This window comes from Mus caroli, unplaced genomic scaffold (genome assembly GCF_978045245.1).
Source record: "Mus caroli unplaced genomic scaffold, Mus_caroli_1 scaffold_14, whole genome shotgun sequence".
Classification (NCBI taxonomy): Eukaryota; Metazoa; Chordata; class Mammalia; order Rodentia; family Muridae; genus Mus; species Mus caroli.
In genome coordinates this window covers 33,173,609-33,190,256 of record NW_028227269.1, presented here as the reverse complement: position 1 = coordinate 33,190,256, position 16,648 = coordinate 33,173,609, and the positions used below count along the sequence as shown (strand labels likewise).

The window sequence follows — 16,648 nt, the reverse complement described above, 5'->3', positions numbered from 1 at the left end:
AATGATTGGGCAGTTCAGGCCATTTAAATGCATAAACACCTCTTGTTTTTAATCATTTTAAGGCTATTAGTCTATCTCTGTCTGCAGAATATTTATTTTAATGAGATTATCATGGTACCAACCATATTTTTCTGAATATAGTAAGTGAAAAGAATATTTTCTGATTTCTACAGTATATGTTATTTGAAATCTAATCATGTTATCTTTTTTAGTGACTTGACACTACTTATACAACTAAATTTTGAATCAAGACTTTCAAGAGTAAAAATAAGCTCCACAGATTATCTTTTCTATATCATCTGCTATTGTTTTCTTCTAAGATAAGGAGAAGAAAAAAGTTCTTATCAAAAATAGGAACAATTTCTTTTCATTCAACTTTAAAAATCTTTATACTTACTTTTATAAAACAAGATTAAATTTAGTAAGAATTTAAAACAGTATTTGATTAATGTCAGGTTCATTGTAGACTGCGGTTCAAAATAACTTAAGCAAGGGATCCAGGTTTAGCAACAATGTTGAAGGGAAGCACCATTCACAACAACAAAAGCTTTGACTTATGCCTGCGAAGCCCACGGCTGTGTTCAAATGAGATAGAACAGTCTCCTTCCCTGTGCAGAGCAACTCCTCTCAAGCAGAGGCTCTCTCTCATCCCCCTTCCACCCACCTTCCTTTCCTCACAGATCAGAAATATACATTCATTTAACTTTCCCATTGGAATTACCATTGGTGCTTTGTTGTTACTCCACAATGAATTAGATTGGTTCAAGTTTCCACATCTCATTTAGTGGTTCACTGCTCAAAATCATGCCCCCAATAAAGCCAAGTACAGAAATGATCAATATCTTTATATAATACGAACATCCTTAGAGAAATGTAGGCTCAAAGCTGAACCAAGAAACAGTGTAAAGGCCACAGGCTTGGCCACAAGCTTTAGAAACCCCATTACCTGCTCAGTGATTCTCATGTGGAAGTCATGGAAGTCACTATAACGCCGATAGGTTTTCCACATCTCCTCAGTGTTTAGGTTGCGCCGGTGTACAGTGATGGCATATAGTGCATATGTCTTGCCATGATCATTACAAACGCCTGCCACAGCATATGGGTCATAGTCAGCATATACTAGTCATTTCAAACAAAATGAAGAGGAACAAGACACAAAAAGGAGGGAGATGAAGAACAAAAACAAACAAACAAAAAAAAAGACAACATGAAATGAAGATTTTGAAATGACAGACTGAGACAAAAGAACGGCAGCAAAGGGTAAAACAGATTCCTATCCTCTGTGCACTCATGCTTATGGTATTATAAATGATGACTACAACATAAAATATCCTCAAAGTTTTATGATGACTCCAAGAATTGGTGTCTGCATTGAATTCACTTTCCAAGAGATTTTATTCACTATCAAGGATGTTGCACAGTACTCTTCAGAATGAAATAGTATAGTCTCCTAAATTTCATACCCCAGGAACCCCAGAAATCAAACAGTAAGCTTTTACCATACCTTTAAATCTAACGAAAACCTGTTCACGAAACAACAACAAAACAGCTCAGGGTAAAGCTTATCCTCTGGTAATCCTGTTCTCAGCTGTATGTTATGTTGGGAAATTAGCAACAGCAGGAGAAAAAATAAAAATGAAAAAAGTGTTTCCAATACCATACAAGCCTTTAAAAAGCAAAATCTGTTCTGTTTCTGATCTTGCTACTCTTAGATAAAGAAAAGAACTCTGAATTCTAAATATGTTTTCCAGTTCATTCTTCATAACTGTAATTCTGGTACTGTTATGAACCATTATGTAAATATCTGACATGCAAAATACCTGCTATGCGACTCCTGTGGGCACTGTGACCCACAGGTTGAGAGCCACTGCTCTAGGTGTCCAAAACCTTGCTGCGTCCTTTTCCTATCTATCAAGTGTGTGTGCATATAGATGAGCAGGCATGTGAGTATGTGTGTGTGTGCATGTAGAATAACACAATAGATATATATCAGTCTCTCAACAGAACTTGGAGTTGTGCACAGAACTGACTAGACTAGTTAACCAGCAAGCCTCAGGGCCACCCTGCCTCTACCTGCCCAACCTCTACTAGGTTCTCAGGGGCAGGCTACAGTGTTGGAACTGTACATGGATGGTGGGGATCTAAATTCTTTACCAACTAAGCCATCATATTTCCTCCAAGCCGATGGCACCTATATACTAAGTCCTTCAGCCACTTTGTCCTACTGCCATGTGTGGCAGACATCATGGTGTTTTCCCATCAAGGTCTTAAATAGGCCACTCATTTCAATCACTGTATTTTTTATTTTACATATTTATTGGTTCTTTTTGTATTTGTCTTAGAATTTATTCTTCTAAATAATTTTCCACATATTTAAAACTATTGAGATTGTCATTTCTGATTTATGAAAAACACAACTTTCCCTTACTGTGACTCTTATTTCTTCCTGGAGCTGCTTTCTCAAATTCACTTTCCACCTTGGCCATCTGAGTGTTCTGTACTTATGAAAGGACACATCAGGACTGCTGTTACCGCTGTATGCTATTTTCACATACTCAGCTCTTCGAAATCACCCAACTGAGCATCAAAAATAGTTTTAAATGTGCTTGTACTAATATGTACAAACTTTTTTCTTTCTTTTATTCTCTAGTCAATATATATTCCCTAATCACCAATTGTTTATACAGCATTTTACTGCACTGGGTTATAGAACTATTCGAGAGATGATTCAGAGTATATGGGAGGATATGCATAGGTCACATATAATACTCTATAACTTTATATAAAAGAACATAGCATTGTTGCTATGTGAAGAGAAATTGTATTACGTGTCTGGATTGAGACCATGAAGCAAGCACATGATAACTAGAGACAGTAAACTCAGGTTACACTCAGGCTTCGCCTTTCTGTGGATATTGGATACGGTTCCCTACTGTGGTCCTCACGGTCCTCAGTCTTTACATCTAAATCTAAAAAGGTTCCTGGTTCTTGCTTCATGCCAACCTGTCCTTTATGATACTAAGTTATAAGTAAAGAACACAGCTCTGCTTTTTCTAAACCCGAGGGCATGAAAATGCCATCAAAGCCAAGATGTTTCTATCCTGTTCATGTTTCTATCGTCTCTAGGCTTCACTGCTCCTTCACTTCCCAGAACTTGTTCTTCCTCATGACCTACAGTGCCTGGATACTGCTTCAGCTATTTTATAACACTGCCATATGTGGGTGGCATTGCGGCAGCTTACACTATCATATTAGCCAAAAGTCTAAAAATGATTGATATAAGGATAAATTGCAATGATCTGTAATTGTGAATACAAAAATAAAAGAGGGTTTAGAGCTAAATGCTTTTCTGTCTTCCAATCACCCAGCAAAGCAATTTCTATATACCTTCTTAGTAAATTATTTCAATAAAATGAAAAATAGATACCTATATTATCAAATAACAAATACACAGAACTCATTCTAACTATTCACAGTAACTTTTGTAAAATTTGTACTTCCTACTTAAAATTTGCTTTCCTTCCACATATATATATGTGTGTGTGTATATATATATATATATATATGTGTGTGTGTGTGTGTGTGTGTGTGTGTGTGTGTGTATATATTATACACATATGTATATATATTCAATATTTTTGTTTGGCCAATGATAATTATACTGATGATAATATTAGTAATAAAAATACTCTGGTCATCATATTCTACACATACATTTTAGCTCTATACACTGCTAACACTTTACTGTCAACTTTTTCATACAGACTCAAACAGAATCACAGATACATTTTTTTAAATCAAGTTAAGAATCTAGATTTTCTAAACACTATTGACAGATCAATAAAGAAATGACTTTATCAATTTTGATCAAGACATGTTTGGAAAAGGTAATGTAGAAGCCAATTAAGTAGATCATCATAACTACTAATTAATAAGAACAAGGAGGGGGCTGGAGAGATGGCTCAGTGGTTAAGAGCACTGACGGCTCTTCTGAAGGTCCTGAGTTCAAGTCCCACATGGTGGCTTACAACCATCTGGATTGAGATCTGACACCCTCTTATGGGGTGTCTGAGGACAGTTACAGTGTACTTACATATAATAAATAAATAGATCTTTAAAAAAAAACAAGGAGAATACCAAGGAATAGAGAATATGTATTAAAGGACTAAAAGAATCATCAGGATCTGTCACAAATTGTTAGGGAGCAGAGCCTACCCAGGTACGTGTACAACAGGAAGAAAAAACAAGTTAATGTTTTCAAATGCAGATAACAATTGACTTGATTTTAAAGGAAGACAAGAAGCTACTGTGTATTATAAATGTTAAGAAGATGGAGACAGAACTGGAATATTTCGTTTTAATAAGGCTAATGTTACTCACAGAAGCCATATACACATGGCTATGTAAAGAATTTTTTAATTAGGTATTTTCTTCATTTACATTTCCAATGCTACCCTAAAAGTCCCCCATATCCTCCCCGCCCCCACTCCCACTTCTTGGCCCTGGCGTTACCCTGTACTGAGGCATATAAAGTTTGCAATACCAAGTAGCCTCTCTTTCCAATGATGGCTGACTAGGCCATCTTCTGATACATATGCAGCTAGAGACACGAGCGCCAGGGGTACTGGTTAGTTCATAATGTTGTTCCACCTATAGGGTTGCAGATCCCTTTAGCTCCTTGGGTACTTTCACCAATTTAAATCTTCATCATGCTAATCACATGTAGCTAGTCAATATTTTTTAAGGATGAAATTTTTCTTGATGAAAGAAGACCAACCTTGGACCAGCAAGGCACTGGACTGTAGTTTTCATCTTTAATAACAGAAATTTTAAGGACATGAGATCATGAATCAGTGTCCAGTTGGGAAAATTTTTAATAAGCACCCATATATGATGCCTGTCCCACGTAAGCAATTGCCAGTGTAACTAGACAGACTTATAGGTATCCCACAAGATAGGCATTTTTATCCAGGTTGCTCTTGACAAGGAAGAAATTCCAGTAGAAACCTCAGAGAAGTTCATCTAACTGAAGCTGCAGAGTAAGCAATTTGAGCCCTGGCAACTGTGTTCTTAACTACTCTATATAATGTTGCTTCCCCAGAATTTCTGTGTTTGAATGAAAGAAAAGACAATTTATTAAAAACATTTTGCCTTATGCTTTCACGCCTTTAAAGAACAGTATATTGTTGAAAAATAAACAACTAAATAAAACAACTAGAAAATCAGAACAGCCTGAAAGGAGAAATATTAACACCAGAGACATGAACATGAATGTCTTCCTCTAGATATAAAATTTAATATTCCTAAGAAATAAAGATTAATATCTGAATAGATATTCTTAAAAAAGCCACCAACAAACATGGAAATTTTTTCAAATGTTTAAAAATTTATGGACGGAAAAAGGAATCAATTATGTCAAAAATTAAAGAGGAAAGAAACAATACCTCTACTTTGACAATGTGCTCTCAAAATGAGACTAAAAGGAGACTAATAGGTATACTCACTACATTTAAAAGGTGAAAAAACCATAGGTGTGTGGGTTCATTTCTGGGTCTTCAATTCTATTCCATTGATCTACCAGTCTGTCACTGTACCAGTACCATGCAGTTTTTTATCACAATTGCCCTGTAGTACAGCTTAAGGTCAGGCATGGAGATTCCTCCAGAGGTTTTTATATCATTGAGAAGTTTTTGCTATCCTAGGTTTTTTGTTATTCCAGATGAGTTTGCAAATTGCCCTAACTCAGTGAAGAATTGAGTTGGAATTTTGATGAGGATTGCATTGAATCTGTAAATTGCTTTCGGCAGGATGGCCATTTTTACTATATTAATCCTGCCAATCCATGAGCATGGGAGATCTTTCCATCTTCTGAAATCTTCTTCAATTTCTTTCTTCAGAAACTTGAAGTTCTTGTCATACAGATCTTTCATTTCCTTAGTTAGAGTCACACCAAGGTATTTTATATTTTTTCTGACTATTATGAAGGGTGTTGTTTCCAAGGGAGCTAAAACCATCCAGTGGATAAAAGACAGCATTTTCAACAAATGGAGCTGGCACAACTGGCAGTTATCATGTAGAAGAATGCGAATTGATCCATTCTTATCTCCTTGTACAAACCTCAAGTCTAATTGGATCAAAGAACTCCACATAAAACTACAGACACTGAAATTTATAGAGGAGAAAGTGGGGGAAAGCCTCGAAGATATGGGCACAGGGGAAAAATTCCTGAACAGAACAGCAATGGCTTGTGCTGGAAGATCAAGAATCGAAAACATGGGACCTCATAAAATTTCAAAGCTTCTGTAAGGCAAAAGACACTGTCAATAAAACAAAAAGGCCACTAACAGATTGGAAAAGGATTTTTACCAATCCTAAATCTGATAAGGGACTAATATCCAATATATACAAAGAGCTCAAGAAGCTGAACTCCAGAAAATCAAATAACCCCATTAAAAAAATGGGGTACAGAGCTAAACAAAGAATTCTCACCTGAGGAATACCGAATGGCTGAGAAGCGCTTGAAAAAATGTTCAGCATCCTTAATCATCAGGGAAATGCAAATCAAAACAACCCTGAGATTCCACCTCACACCAATCAGAATGGCTAAGATCAAAAATTCAGGTGACAGCAGATGCTGCCAAGGATGTGGAGAAAGAGGGACACTTCTCCATTGTTGGTGGGATTGCAAGCTTATACAACCACTCTGGAAATCAGTCTGGCAGTTCCTCAGAAAATTGGACATAGTACTACCGGAGGATCCCACAATAACTCTCCTGGGCATACATCCAGAAGATGTCCCAACCGGTAAGAAGGACACATGCTCCACTATGTTCATAGCAGCCTTATTTATAATAGCCAGAAGCTGGAAAGAACCCAGATGTCCTTCAACAGAGGAATGGATACAGAAAATGTGGTACATTTACACAATGGAGTACTACTCAGCTATTAAAAACATTGATTTTATGAAATTTTTGGGCAAATGGATGTATCTGGAGGATATCATCCTGAGTGAGGTAACCCAATCACAAAAGAAGTCACTTGATATGCACTCACTGATAAGTAGATATTAGCCCAGAAACTTAGAATACCCAAGATACAATTTGCAATACACAAGAAAACCAAGAAGAAGGAAGACCAACATGTGGATACTTCATTCCTCCTTAGAATAGGGAACAAAATACCCCATGGAAGGAGTTACAGAGACAAAGTTGGACCTAAGACGAAAGGATGGACCATCCAGAGACTACCCCACCTGGGGATCCATCCCATAATCAGCCATCAAACCCAGACACTATTGCATATGCTGAAAGGATCCTGATATAGCTGTCTCGAGTGAGGCTATGCCAGTGCCTGGGTAATACAGAAGTGGATGCTCACAGTCATCTATAGGGTGGAACACAGGGTCTCTAATGGAGGAGCTAGAGAAAGTACCCAAGGAGCTGAAGGGGTCTGCAACCCTGTAGGTGGAACAACAATATGAACTAACCAGTACCCCCAGAGCTCATGTCTCTAGCTGCATATGTAGCAGAAGATGGCCTAGTAGGCCATCATTGGGAAGAGAGACCCCTTGGTCTTGCAAACTTTATATGCCCCAGTACATTGGAACACCAGGACCAAGAAGTGGGAGTGTGTATGTAGGGGAGCAAGCAGGGCAGGGGGAGGGTATAGGGAACTTTCAGGATAGCATTTGAAATGTAAAAGTAGAAAATATCTAATAAAATTTTTTTTTTAAAAAGGTGAAGAAATAACCAACAGATAACAGTCCAAAAGTCTAGCAGACATTAAAGTATAAAATGCATCTCTAGTACCACTGAGAATCACAAGAAAACAAAGCCAATTTTAAAAATGCAGAGTATTTCATATCAAAATCTCTTTTCACTATCTAAAATGTAAACTAAGTGAAATTTAATTGATGCATGTAGCTGTATAATTCAGCATGTAGGAATAGCAAAAACACTTCACAATCTGGGAACAGTGAGAGGACAAGGAAGAAAACTGTAATTTCTAATACTTGTTAACATTATTAAATTGATGATCATGATAAGGATTTTATTTTATGTATTTATTTTTAATGATCTATCTGTCTGTCTGTCTGCCTGCCTGCCTGTCTGCCTACCTACCTATCTATGTATCTTTGCCTAGTGCAGAGTACTAGGTTACTCAATCCATTAAAGTATAGGTGAGACTTTGTGAGGAATGTGTCCAGTTCCGACTGCCTTTGTATGTATGCCAACTCTTGAGTGCATGAAAGCAAACACAGATCAGAGATCTTCATAAAAAAAAAAAGAGAGAGAGAGAGAGATGGGAATTAGGAAATGGATTATCAGCAACATTCAAGCACAAAGAGGAAAGGACTGGCTTTTAGAAGTATTTTCAAATGATACAGGGGCAACCTTAGAAAAGAAAAATATCCAAATATACAGGCAGCCAAACACTACAGTACTCAATGAAGAATGTGCCTCAAGGAAAAAAAATTGAAAATATAACCATAAAACAAACTGAATGCAATAATGAATGTAAAAATAACAGGGATATTACAACAACCTATATTTAAAAGTAGTGGTTTCTACAAAGTCTCTTACCAGTGTCTGAAATGTAGGCATGAAGTTGTACAGAATCATCAGAAGTCACACTTGAAAGGTCATCTAAAGACTGAAAGAAAAAATTGGGTAACAAAATATCACAGGGAAAGTATTGAGAATTGTAAACCACACATCCACCATTCCTATCGCCTCACATACCTTCTATAGTACATGTTCTTCCACCCCACCTTTTACCATGATGCTCTTCATTTACACTGAGGGAGCTAGGTAAGGAGGCTACATCCTGTGCTCCTGGCATTTGGGAAGCTTAGCACATACATATGATCTACTTTAGATGCACATTTCCCATTAGCTTACCTCAGACCCCTAAGACAATACTGAAAGTCATTAGTGAATGTGATGTAAATGAGCTAAATGCAGTCATCCTTTCCACACGTAGTTATTTTATACAACAAATACATTCCACAAAAAAACTAAAACAAGTATTTACTGACAACTAATAAAACCAAAGTTCTCAAGATAAAATGGCTTTAATAACAGTTTCATATACTTCAAGTCACTGACTTCCAATATGATATTTGATCTAGAGATTTCTGGATCTCTCTTGTAAAAGCTCCTACTTCAGAAATGGGGCAAAAATCATATTTTATAGTTTAGATATTTGTATAAACACTATAAATAGGAATATTCAAATATTTACAAAGCTGGAATATTTATAATATTGAAATATTATGCTTTATATACACACATATACATGTATATATGTATATGTATGCATATGTGTACATATATGTGTGTATGTATATACATTTCTTCCTAAGAGTATTTTAGGATAAGTTATCCAATGACAAGAGAAGATATATAGGAGAAATAATGTGTTCATTATTGAGCATAACATCAAATATCACCAGTGGAATTTATAGGCTAAAAACTTATCATTCTTAATTCTTAATCTAAATAATGAGGTATTATTGCTATAAAATTCTGAACACAAATATTTTTGTAATGACCAAATTGTTTTGATGCACACTTCAATACAGATATAGTTTGAATGAGAATGTCCCCCAGGGGTATATGTTTGCATGTTTAGTTCTCAGTTGGTACACTGTTTGGGAAGGAACAGGAGGTGTGGCCTTACTAGAGGAAGTGTGTCTCTGGGGTAGGCTCTTGAGTTTCCAAAGCCCACAGCAGTCTCTTTGTCTGAAGATCAAGTTGTAGCTCTAAGCTACTTCTCCAGCACCACGTCTGCCTGTCTGATGCCCCAATTGCCCTCCATAATGATAATGGACTAAGGCTACGAAGCTACCTAGAACCAAGCCCTCAAATGCTTTCTTCTAAGAGTTAACTTGACCATGGTGTCTCTGAATAACAACACCACAGTACCTAAGTTGAAAGCTATCCTAACAACTTAATATAACTTTTGAAAGTAAGAGAAGGAATTTAAAGTTTAAAAGATAATAACTATATAAATATAGTATTTGAAATTATGAAATTTAATTGCTTTTTTTTTCTTTTAAAGATATGGTCTCACTGTCTAGTCTTAACTGGCAGGAAGCTCACTATGTATATCAGGCTGGCCTTCAGACCATAGAGAGGTCCTGCCTCTGTCTCCAAAGTGCTGGGGTAAAGAAATCAATTCCTTTATACAATGTATCTGCAGGATGCAGGTGTGACCTAATCACATTTCTTAAAAATGAAAATTCAAAGTCACATATCCCTTATAAAGTTTGTATTCTTTAAAAGCTACACCAATGTCTTTTCATTCTAAGGAGTAAATAAAAGCTTCCAATATCATTTATCCACATATATCAAAAACCTGTCACATTATTTTCAAGTTACTTTACTAATTAAAATAGCCATAAGTAGTACTTACCAAATTTATGCTTCCTGTAGGAGACCCATTAAAAGATTCTATAAAAGAAAACTACAACTTAATATATAGAAGCAAAAACAAAATCTGACAAATATGTATAAAGCTGTTGTTTAATGTTTAAACATCAGTAACACTGGTCATATCCAACCAGAGCAACAAAAGAAAACTCTTTTCCACTTATAAGTATCTAACCTCTTAAATCTCCAAGCCAATTAGGCATATGAATAAAAATATGCATGCACCTGACATGTGCAAACAAACAAACTCACATTCACGTACTAGGTAACAATTAGTAATCATTTTTACACTTCTTCTCCTGTACCACATGATATTGTTTAATGCAATGCAAACACATGGCAAGAACTCAGAGGTGAAGCCCATTAGGTAACTGCAGAGACTAAGAAATGATATAAATAGTATCAGTCTTCAGTGTGAGATACAAATACACTGGTTTTTAAAGTATTTAATAGTCCATTGTTTCCTCATGGATTTGACATAAAAATGCTGAAGTCTAGATGCTAAAATTATTTGTATGAAATGTCATTTAATTAAGCAATAATGATGAGAAAAGTTTTGTTTTGTTTGGTTTGGTTTAATGAATGTTAGGAAAGAAGCTGGACCTGAAGATGGGTGTTTGCAAAGAGACAGAGACAGAGACAGAGTCAGTAATAGAAGAGGAGGAAAACAAGTACAAGGTGCCATGAGACTCACTGCTTTGTAAGGTGACTTTAAAAACAAAAACAAAACAAACAAACAAACAAACAATTTTAAGCCTTGGAAGAGAATTTAACTGTTAGAATAAAAATAAACATTAGCAAAGTAATCAAATAAAGATTATTAACATGCAGTAATCTGCTCTTCTTTCCCCCTTGGGCTTTATTATATATCTAAGCAAATTAAACTTTCAATTTAGTTTAAAAACAAAAGAAAACACTATGCTAAAACACTATTCATATATATAAAGTTAATGTACCTCTTCCAGATCTTAACTCATTTATAAATTTAACGTTCTTAAATGAATCTTCAAAAAGACTGAATCACTTATAATTCTGAAAGGAGTAGCTGATACAGCCTTCTGTTCTAAATAACATGTTATTCTAAATAACAAGGAACACTGCTTAGTTCCCCAAGCCTCTGACAACAAAAAAAAGTACAGAAAATTTCATCTAGGAATTTCATCTTTGGTTTATAAACAGAGAATTCTTAAAGTAAATAAGTCCTTCTTATGGAATAAAATGTTTCCTACCTAATCTGTGGTCTGGCAACCCCTTAAGCCTTGCCAGCAAAGTAAAGTTTCAAAAATAAGTAGTAGAATAAAGAGAACTAAACAGGAAGAAGACAACTTGTGACGCTAGACCTGTGGCCTAGAATCTAAATGTAAAAAACAATAAAGCTGACAGGCATTGAAAATCATTCCATATCATACTATTCCTCTACTATGATTTGGCTTTCACAACTGAATATTTTCTATGTGTAGAATGTATACAAATCTACCAGTTAATAAAACATTATCCTAAAATGTGGACAACTAGATGCCTTAGTGGATTAAGAGTGATGGCTACAAATTGAAAGGAGAGAACTGATCTGGCAAGGAGTGCTCTGATCTTAATATGTGTGTCTCACAAACACACACATACACACACACAGTATAATTACAAACTACGATCAGCGATTTAATGTGAAGTCACTCAATAAAGGATACATGAGAGAAGTGTATATACTTTAGAATAAAGCTAATTCAAAAGATCTTAACCTAATTTATGTATTAAAGTAAAAGGTTTGGACTGAAAGGCTAGAAAAGTGAACTGAACCAGTAAGAAGCCAGCTGTATTCACATAGAATATACAGGTACTATCAGAATCTTAAATCACATAGCACTTAGGTCACTTGACCATGACTCAATTCATCTTGTTCTATTCTAGATTACACACGAATCTACTTCAAAGTTAACAACAACAAGCATTCCAAATGGGTGAAATCACTACAGACGGATGCTTTACAATAGTTACTATAGCACGGTGAGCTGCCAGATGCTTTTGCAAACTTCATAAAACATCTAACATTTTCCAGCAGCAACAAGACAGACAGTAAGCTGTACAGCTTTCCTCTACCCCACCCTGAAAAACAAACTACACTCAAAAATAATCTACTTCCTTAACTACACAATTATAATTAAAGGGTTGAGTGCAACTGTATATCTGTTTTCAAATGATCTTGTCCAAAAAGCTTATGGATAAGTAAATGGTCATACTCAAAAGACTTTCTTACAGTAGTAATTAGTTCATCTAAATTTCCAACTTCCTTTATCTTTACATTGATTACTTATTTAGAACATATTAGAAAGTCCAAAATCAGAGAGCTAATTGGTCTTTAGAACAATCTCTGAATTAAATCACAGTAAAATGACCACTGGATTTAGGAGTTTGTGTATGAAAGCCTCTTGTGCCACCAGAGTACATTATTTTCCACTTACATAACTATATGGTTGTGCTTTAACTCATAAGACATTTTAACATAATTTTCACATAACTCTCATGAGAGAATTTTGATGGTATGGTGATGGAACATCACTCCAGATTGACAATTGACAAAAATGAGGCTTGCAGCAAATAAGCTGCTGCACACGGGTGCTGAGTGCAATGAGGGTTTGTCTAAATGCCCTCTGACTTGACATTTCAGCAACACATGGCACACAAGTCCACTTCATTCTCAGAACCATCATTTGAAAACCATAAAAGCTACAAGTAAATGACCCCGGGGCTTCCAGTAAAAGCCTCGCGTATAAGTGAGCATAGTTAAAGAGAAGCAGCTCGAACCCTGTCCAGGCTCTCCAGCCGGGGCACTACTTCTCTCCTCAGTCATCATTCTCAATTACTCTACCTGGCATATAATTCCTTAGTAGCAAAAGGGAAATCATCATAAAAATATTTTGACTGACGCATATTCAAAAAACATTCTTACTCTTGACATTCATTTATTCACTTTAAAATATATAACCATTTATATTTAGGGTGTAAAAATATACATCTTTCATCATGTTTCAGAGGTCATTCGTTTGGTAATCAGAATATACACTGAGACACAAACAAGCACTTTCTACCTTACCTCCATCCCCATCATCTGATCCTCTGAAACTAGGATCTTTTAACATGTCAAGCTCAGCTAGCATTCGCACATAGAGCGCATTCTGCCTAAAGGAAGGATAAAATCTTTCATCTCGTAGCATCAGTTCATATACCTGTTAAAATAATTTAGGTATTCAAAAATTAATGCACATTAATTAATGCTTTTACTAAAGTATTGCTAAAGCTGATTTTTTCTACAATGCATCTTTAAGTGTCGACAGCGAGATAGTACAACTAATGATCTAATATTCTGTAACTTCCAATGACTAAGGAGCCCTTCCTTAATATAAGTTATGTGAAATTACACCAGTTTTATTCTCTAGGAAAAGTATTTCCTAAGAAATAAATACATATTTTGAAGACTTACATCAATATGAGATTTTGAGGCATATATATATATATACATATATATATATACACACACACACATATCTAACTACTGACTTCTAAGACTACTCACTATCTGGCTCTTCAGATTCAAACAAAGCAACTCAAAATAAAGATTTTTCTCATTGGCCATTCAAGAAAATAAAAAAGTCATCTACATTTCTGTAATTAAGTTATTACTTCCATAATATCATTTTAGTAACTATTCTACTTTTCAAAAAAACCTGCATGCAAACAAAAATATTTTCTCAAGAAAGAAACTATTAGTACCTTTCTTTGAATGTCATCAAAGATTTCTGGAGTTGGATCTTCATGATTCAAAGTATCTGCTAATTTTGCTACTAAATAGTCATCAACAATAACTCTTGGAGATGCCTAAGGAGAAGAAATGTTCTTTGTAATTTCTAATATAAGTAAGCACTAATAGGAGTTAATAACAGTCATATTAATTTTTAATTAACTAATTAATTAATTAATTAATTGGTTTTTTGAGACAGGGTTTCTCTGTATAGCCCTGGCTGTCCTGGAACTCACTTTGTAGACTAGGCTGGCCTTGAACTCAGAAATCCGCCTGCCTCTGCCTCCTCAGTGCTGGGATTAAAAGCGTGCGCCACCATGCCCAGCTCGAATCATATTATTTAATGTAACCAGCACTTCAGAATCACTGGTTTCTAAATGAAACTTTAATATTTAAGAAAGCTAAAAGACCTATAGCGTTTTGTCCATTCAATAGTTTGCAGGAAACTGACAAAGATTTTTTTTAAGAGTTATTTACTTTAAATGTCTAAGTATTCTTTTGTTCTCTGTATCACAGGTGTTCCCAGTGCTCAGAGTTCAGAAGAGGGTGTTGTACCCCATGAGAATAGACTTACAGGCAGTTGTGGGCCACCCTGTGGGTGCGGTGGATAGATCTAGGTTCCCAAAAAAAAAAATCAGCCAGCGCTCCTACATAAGCCATCTCTCCAGCCCTTGCAGGCAGATTTAATTCTTGATTTTTACTGAGCAAATTTCCTCTTACTAGGCCTTACTCCCCAATTGGGAAAATGGAGATAATTCTACATAAGGTTATTCAAGACCCACATTAAGGATTAATAAGGACTTACTTAAGAAATACTGGTAGAGTGTGGCACACAGGCTATACTGTCATCAGGAGTTTAATCAGTCAAGCAATTAATAGTTAAGAATGTAAGAATTATATGACTCACTTATTTGATACCAGGTAACCCTTCTGATTGATTACCATTAACTGAAATTTGTCTTAGTAACCAACATTGCACCCAGTTCCAATGTGTTATGAGAACAAACTAAATCTGAAAGACGAATCTGTTACTAGAACTTTCATTTCAAAACCTATGCTACAAATGCAGATACAAAATCTTGTCTGTCTTTTTATATGGTACTGGGACTGAACTGAAGGCCTGTGCAAGTGAGACTGGAGCTGTATGCTAAGGTCCATCTGCAGCTCTCTTCTGCTTGCTTTCACATGGCTTATCTCTGTATCCTCACTTCCATCCATCATGTCCTTAAATCGAAAGTGACTACCAGTCTTGGCATAGTATTAGTATTTCCATGAACTTGGACATACTTGTTTGATTTTTATAAACATTAGATTCTTCTCTAGAGCAATGAGAATAAAAATACACAGGAAGATTATCCTTAGGTTTCAGCAAGGAAAGGTGACTGAAGCTATCATGCCCAGTATAATAAGTATCACACAAATTATTATGAACGATACTGCCAAAGATAGAAAATGGTGGCCATAATGAACCCTTACCTTTTCAGATAAATACTGCTCATAAATTCCAACAGCTGCTGCTCTTAAAAGACCTTTGGTTTGGTTGGTCTGCTGTTTGCCGTCTCTCTGGCGACCTGAGAGAACCTCGAGCTGTTGCTGGGCTGTAACCCGGTACCCTTCCACTGTCATCCAGAAGAAGAGATGTGCTTGGCCTCCAGTTTGCTGCATATAATCTACCACACAGAAGCCATGGCAAGACAGTTACTAATGGCAGACTTACAATTTCAAATATCCAGAACTCTGCATTTCACATACTGAAGTGGAGTAGAGAAAGCCCATGTGTCCTCAAGCCTACACAAAGAACTACAGCAACTCAGAAAAGTTGAGAGTGGGAGAAATAGTCTTTTCCAGGGAAGAGCACACCACCTGGTCAACCAATACCAAATAAATGGTCAGCCCTGAAAACACCTACACGTAACACTGTACAGACAGATCAGGCTCTACTGTATATTAAGGAATATGTATGTATATATGTGTGTAACGACAGTTAAAGAAAAAGGAGATCACTGATTTGAAGAGCAAGGTGGGGCACATGAGAAGGTTTAGAAAGAGGAAAATGGCAGAATTATATTAATCTCAAAAAATACAAGAAACAATTAAAAGCAAAAGGTTTATAAGTCTCGAATGTAAAAAGGTCATGTTAAAATCTAATTGTAAATTGGTTAAGCTAAATAACAGTTACATAGGAAACAGGAGAATGCTTTTTCTGTTTGTTTTTGAGGAAAAAAAAATCTCGCTAGTAATCCAGGCTTACAACTAAAGATCTCTACTTAATCCTCATGAGTATAGGCACAAATCACTATGCTCAACGTAAAGATTTTTAGTATCTTGTCTTGATAGAATTTCTAGTGAACAAGCTTCATGAGACTTTATGTTACTAACTGCTTCATCAACACTCAATATCTAATCTGAATGAAATTTAGTA

At 35.7% G+C, this 16,648-nt stretch overlaps 1 protein-coding gene across 2 annotated transcripts in view; it reads right to left on the bottom strand.

Annotated features, from left to right (window-relative positions):
* Positions 1 to 16,648, bottom strand: part of Snx13 (sorting nexin 13) — a 96,264-nt gene that overhangs the window by 23,218 nt on the left and 56,398 nt on the right. The window contains exons 13-18 of one of the 2 annotated variants that reach the window (XM_021178789.3): positions 15,703 to 15,896; positions 14,199 to 14,303; positions 13,522 to 13,654; positions 10,417 to 10,454; positions 8,583 to 8,652; positions 947 to 1,119 (exon numbers count right to left, since the gene is read on the bottom strand). In XM_021178789.3, the coding sequence (XP_021034448.2) occupies positions 947 to 1,119; positions 8,583 to 8,652; positions 10,417 to 10,454; positions 13,522 to 13,654; positions 14,199 to 14,303; positions 15,703 to 15,896 (713 nt within the window). The remainder of the gene's footprint in view (positions 1 to 946; positions 1,120 to 8,582; positions 8,653 to 10,416; positions 10,455 to 13,521; positions 13,655 to 14,198; positions 14,304 to 15,702; positions 15,897 to 16,648) is intronic. The other variant, XM_021178790.3, reaches the window with a different exon arrangement.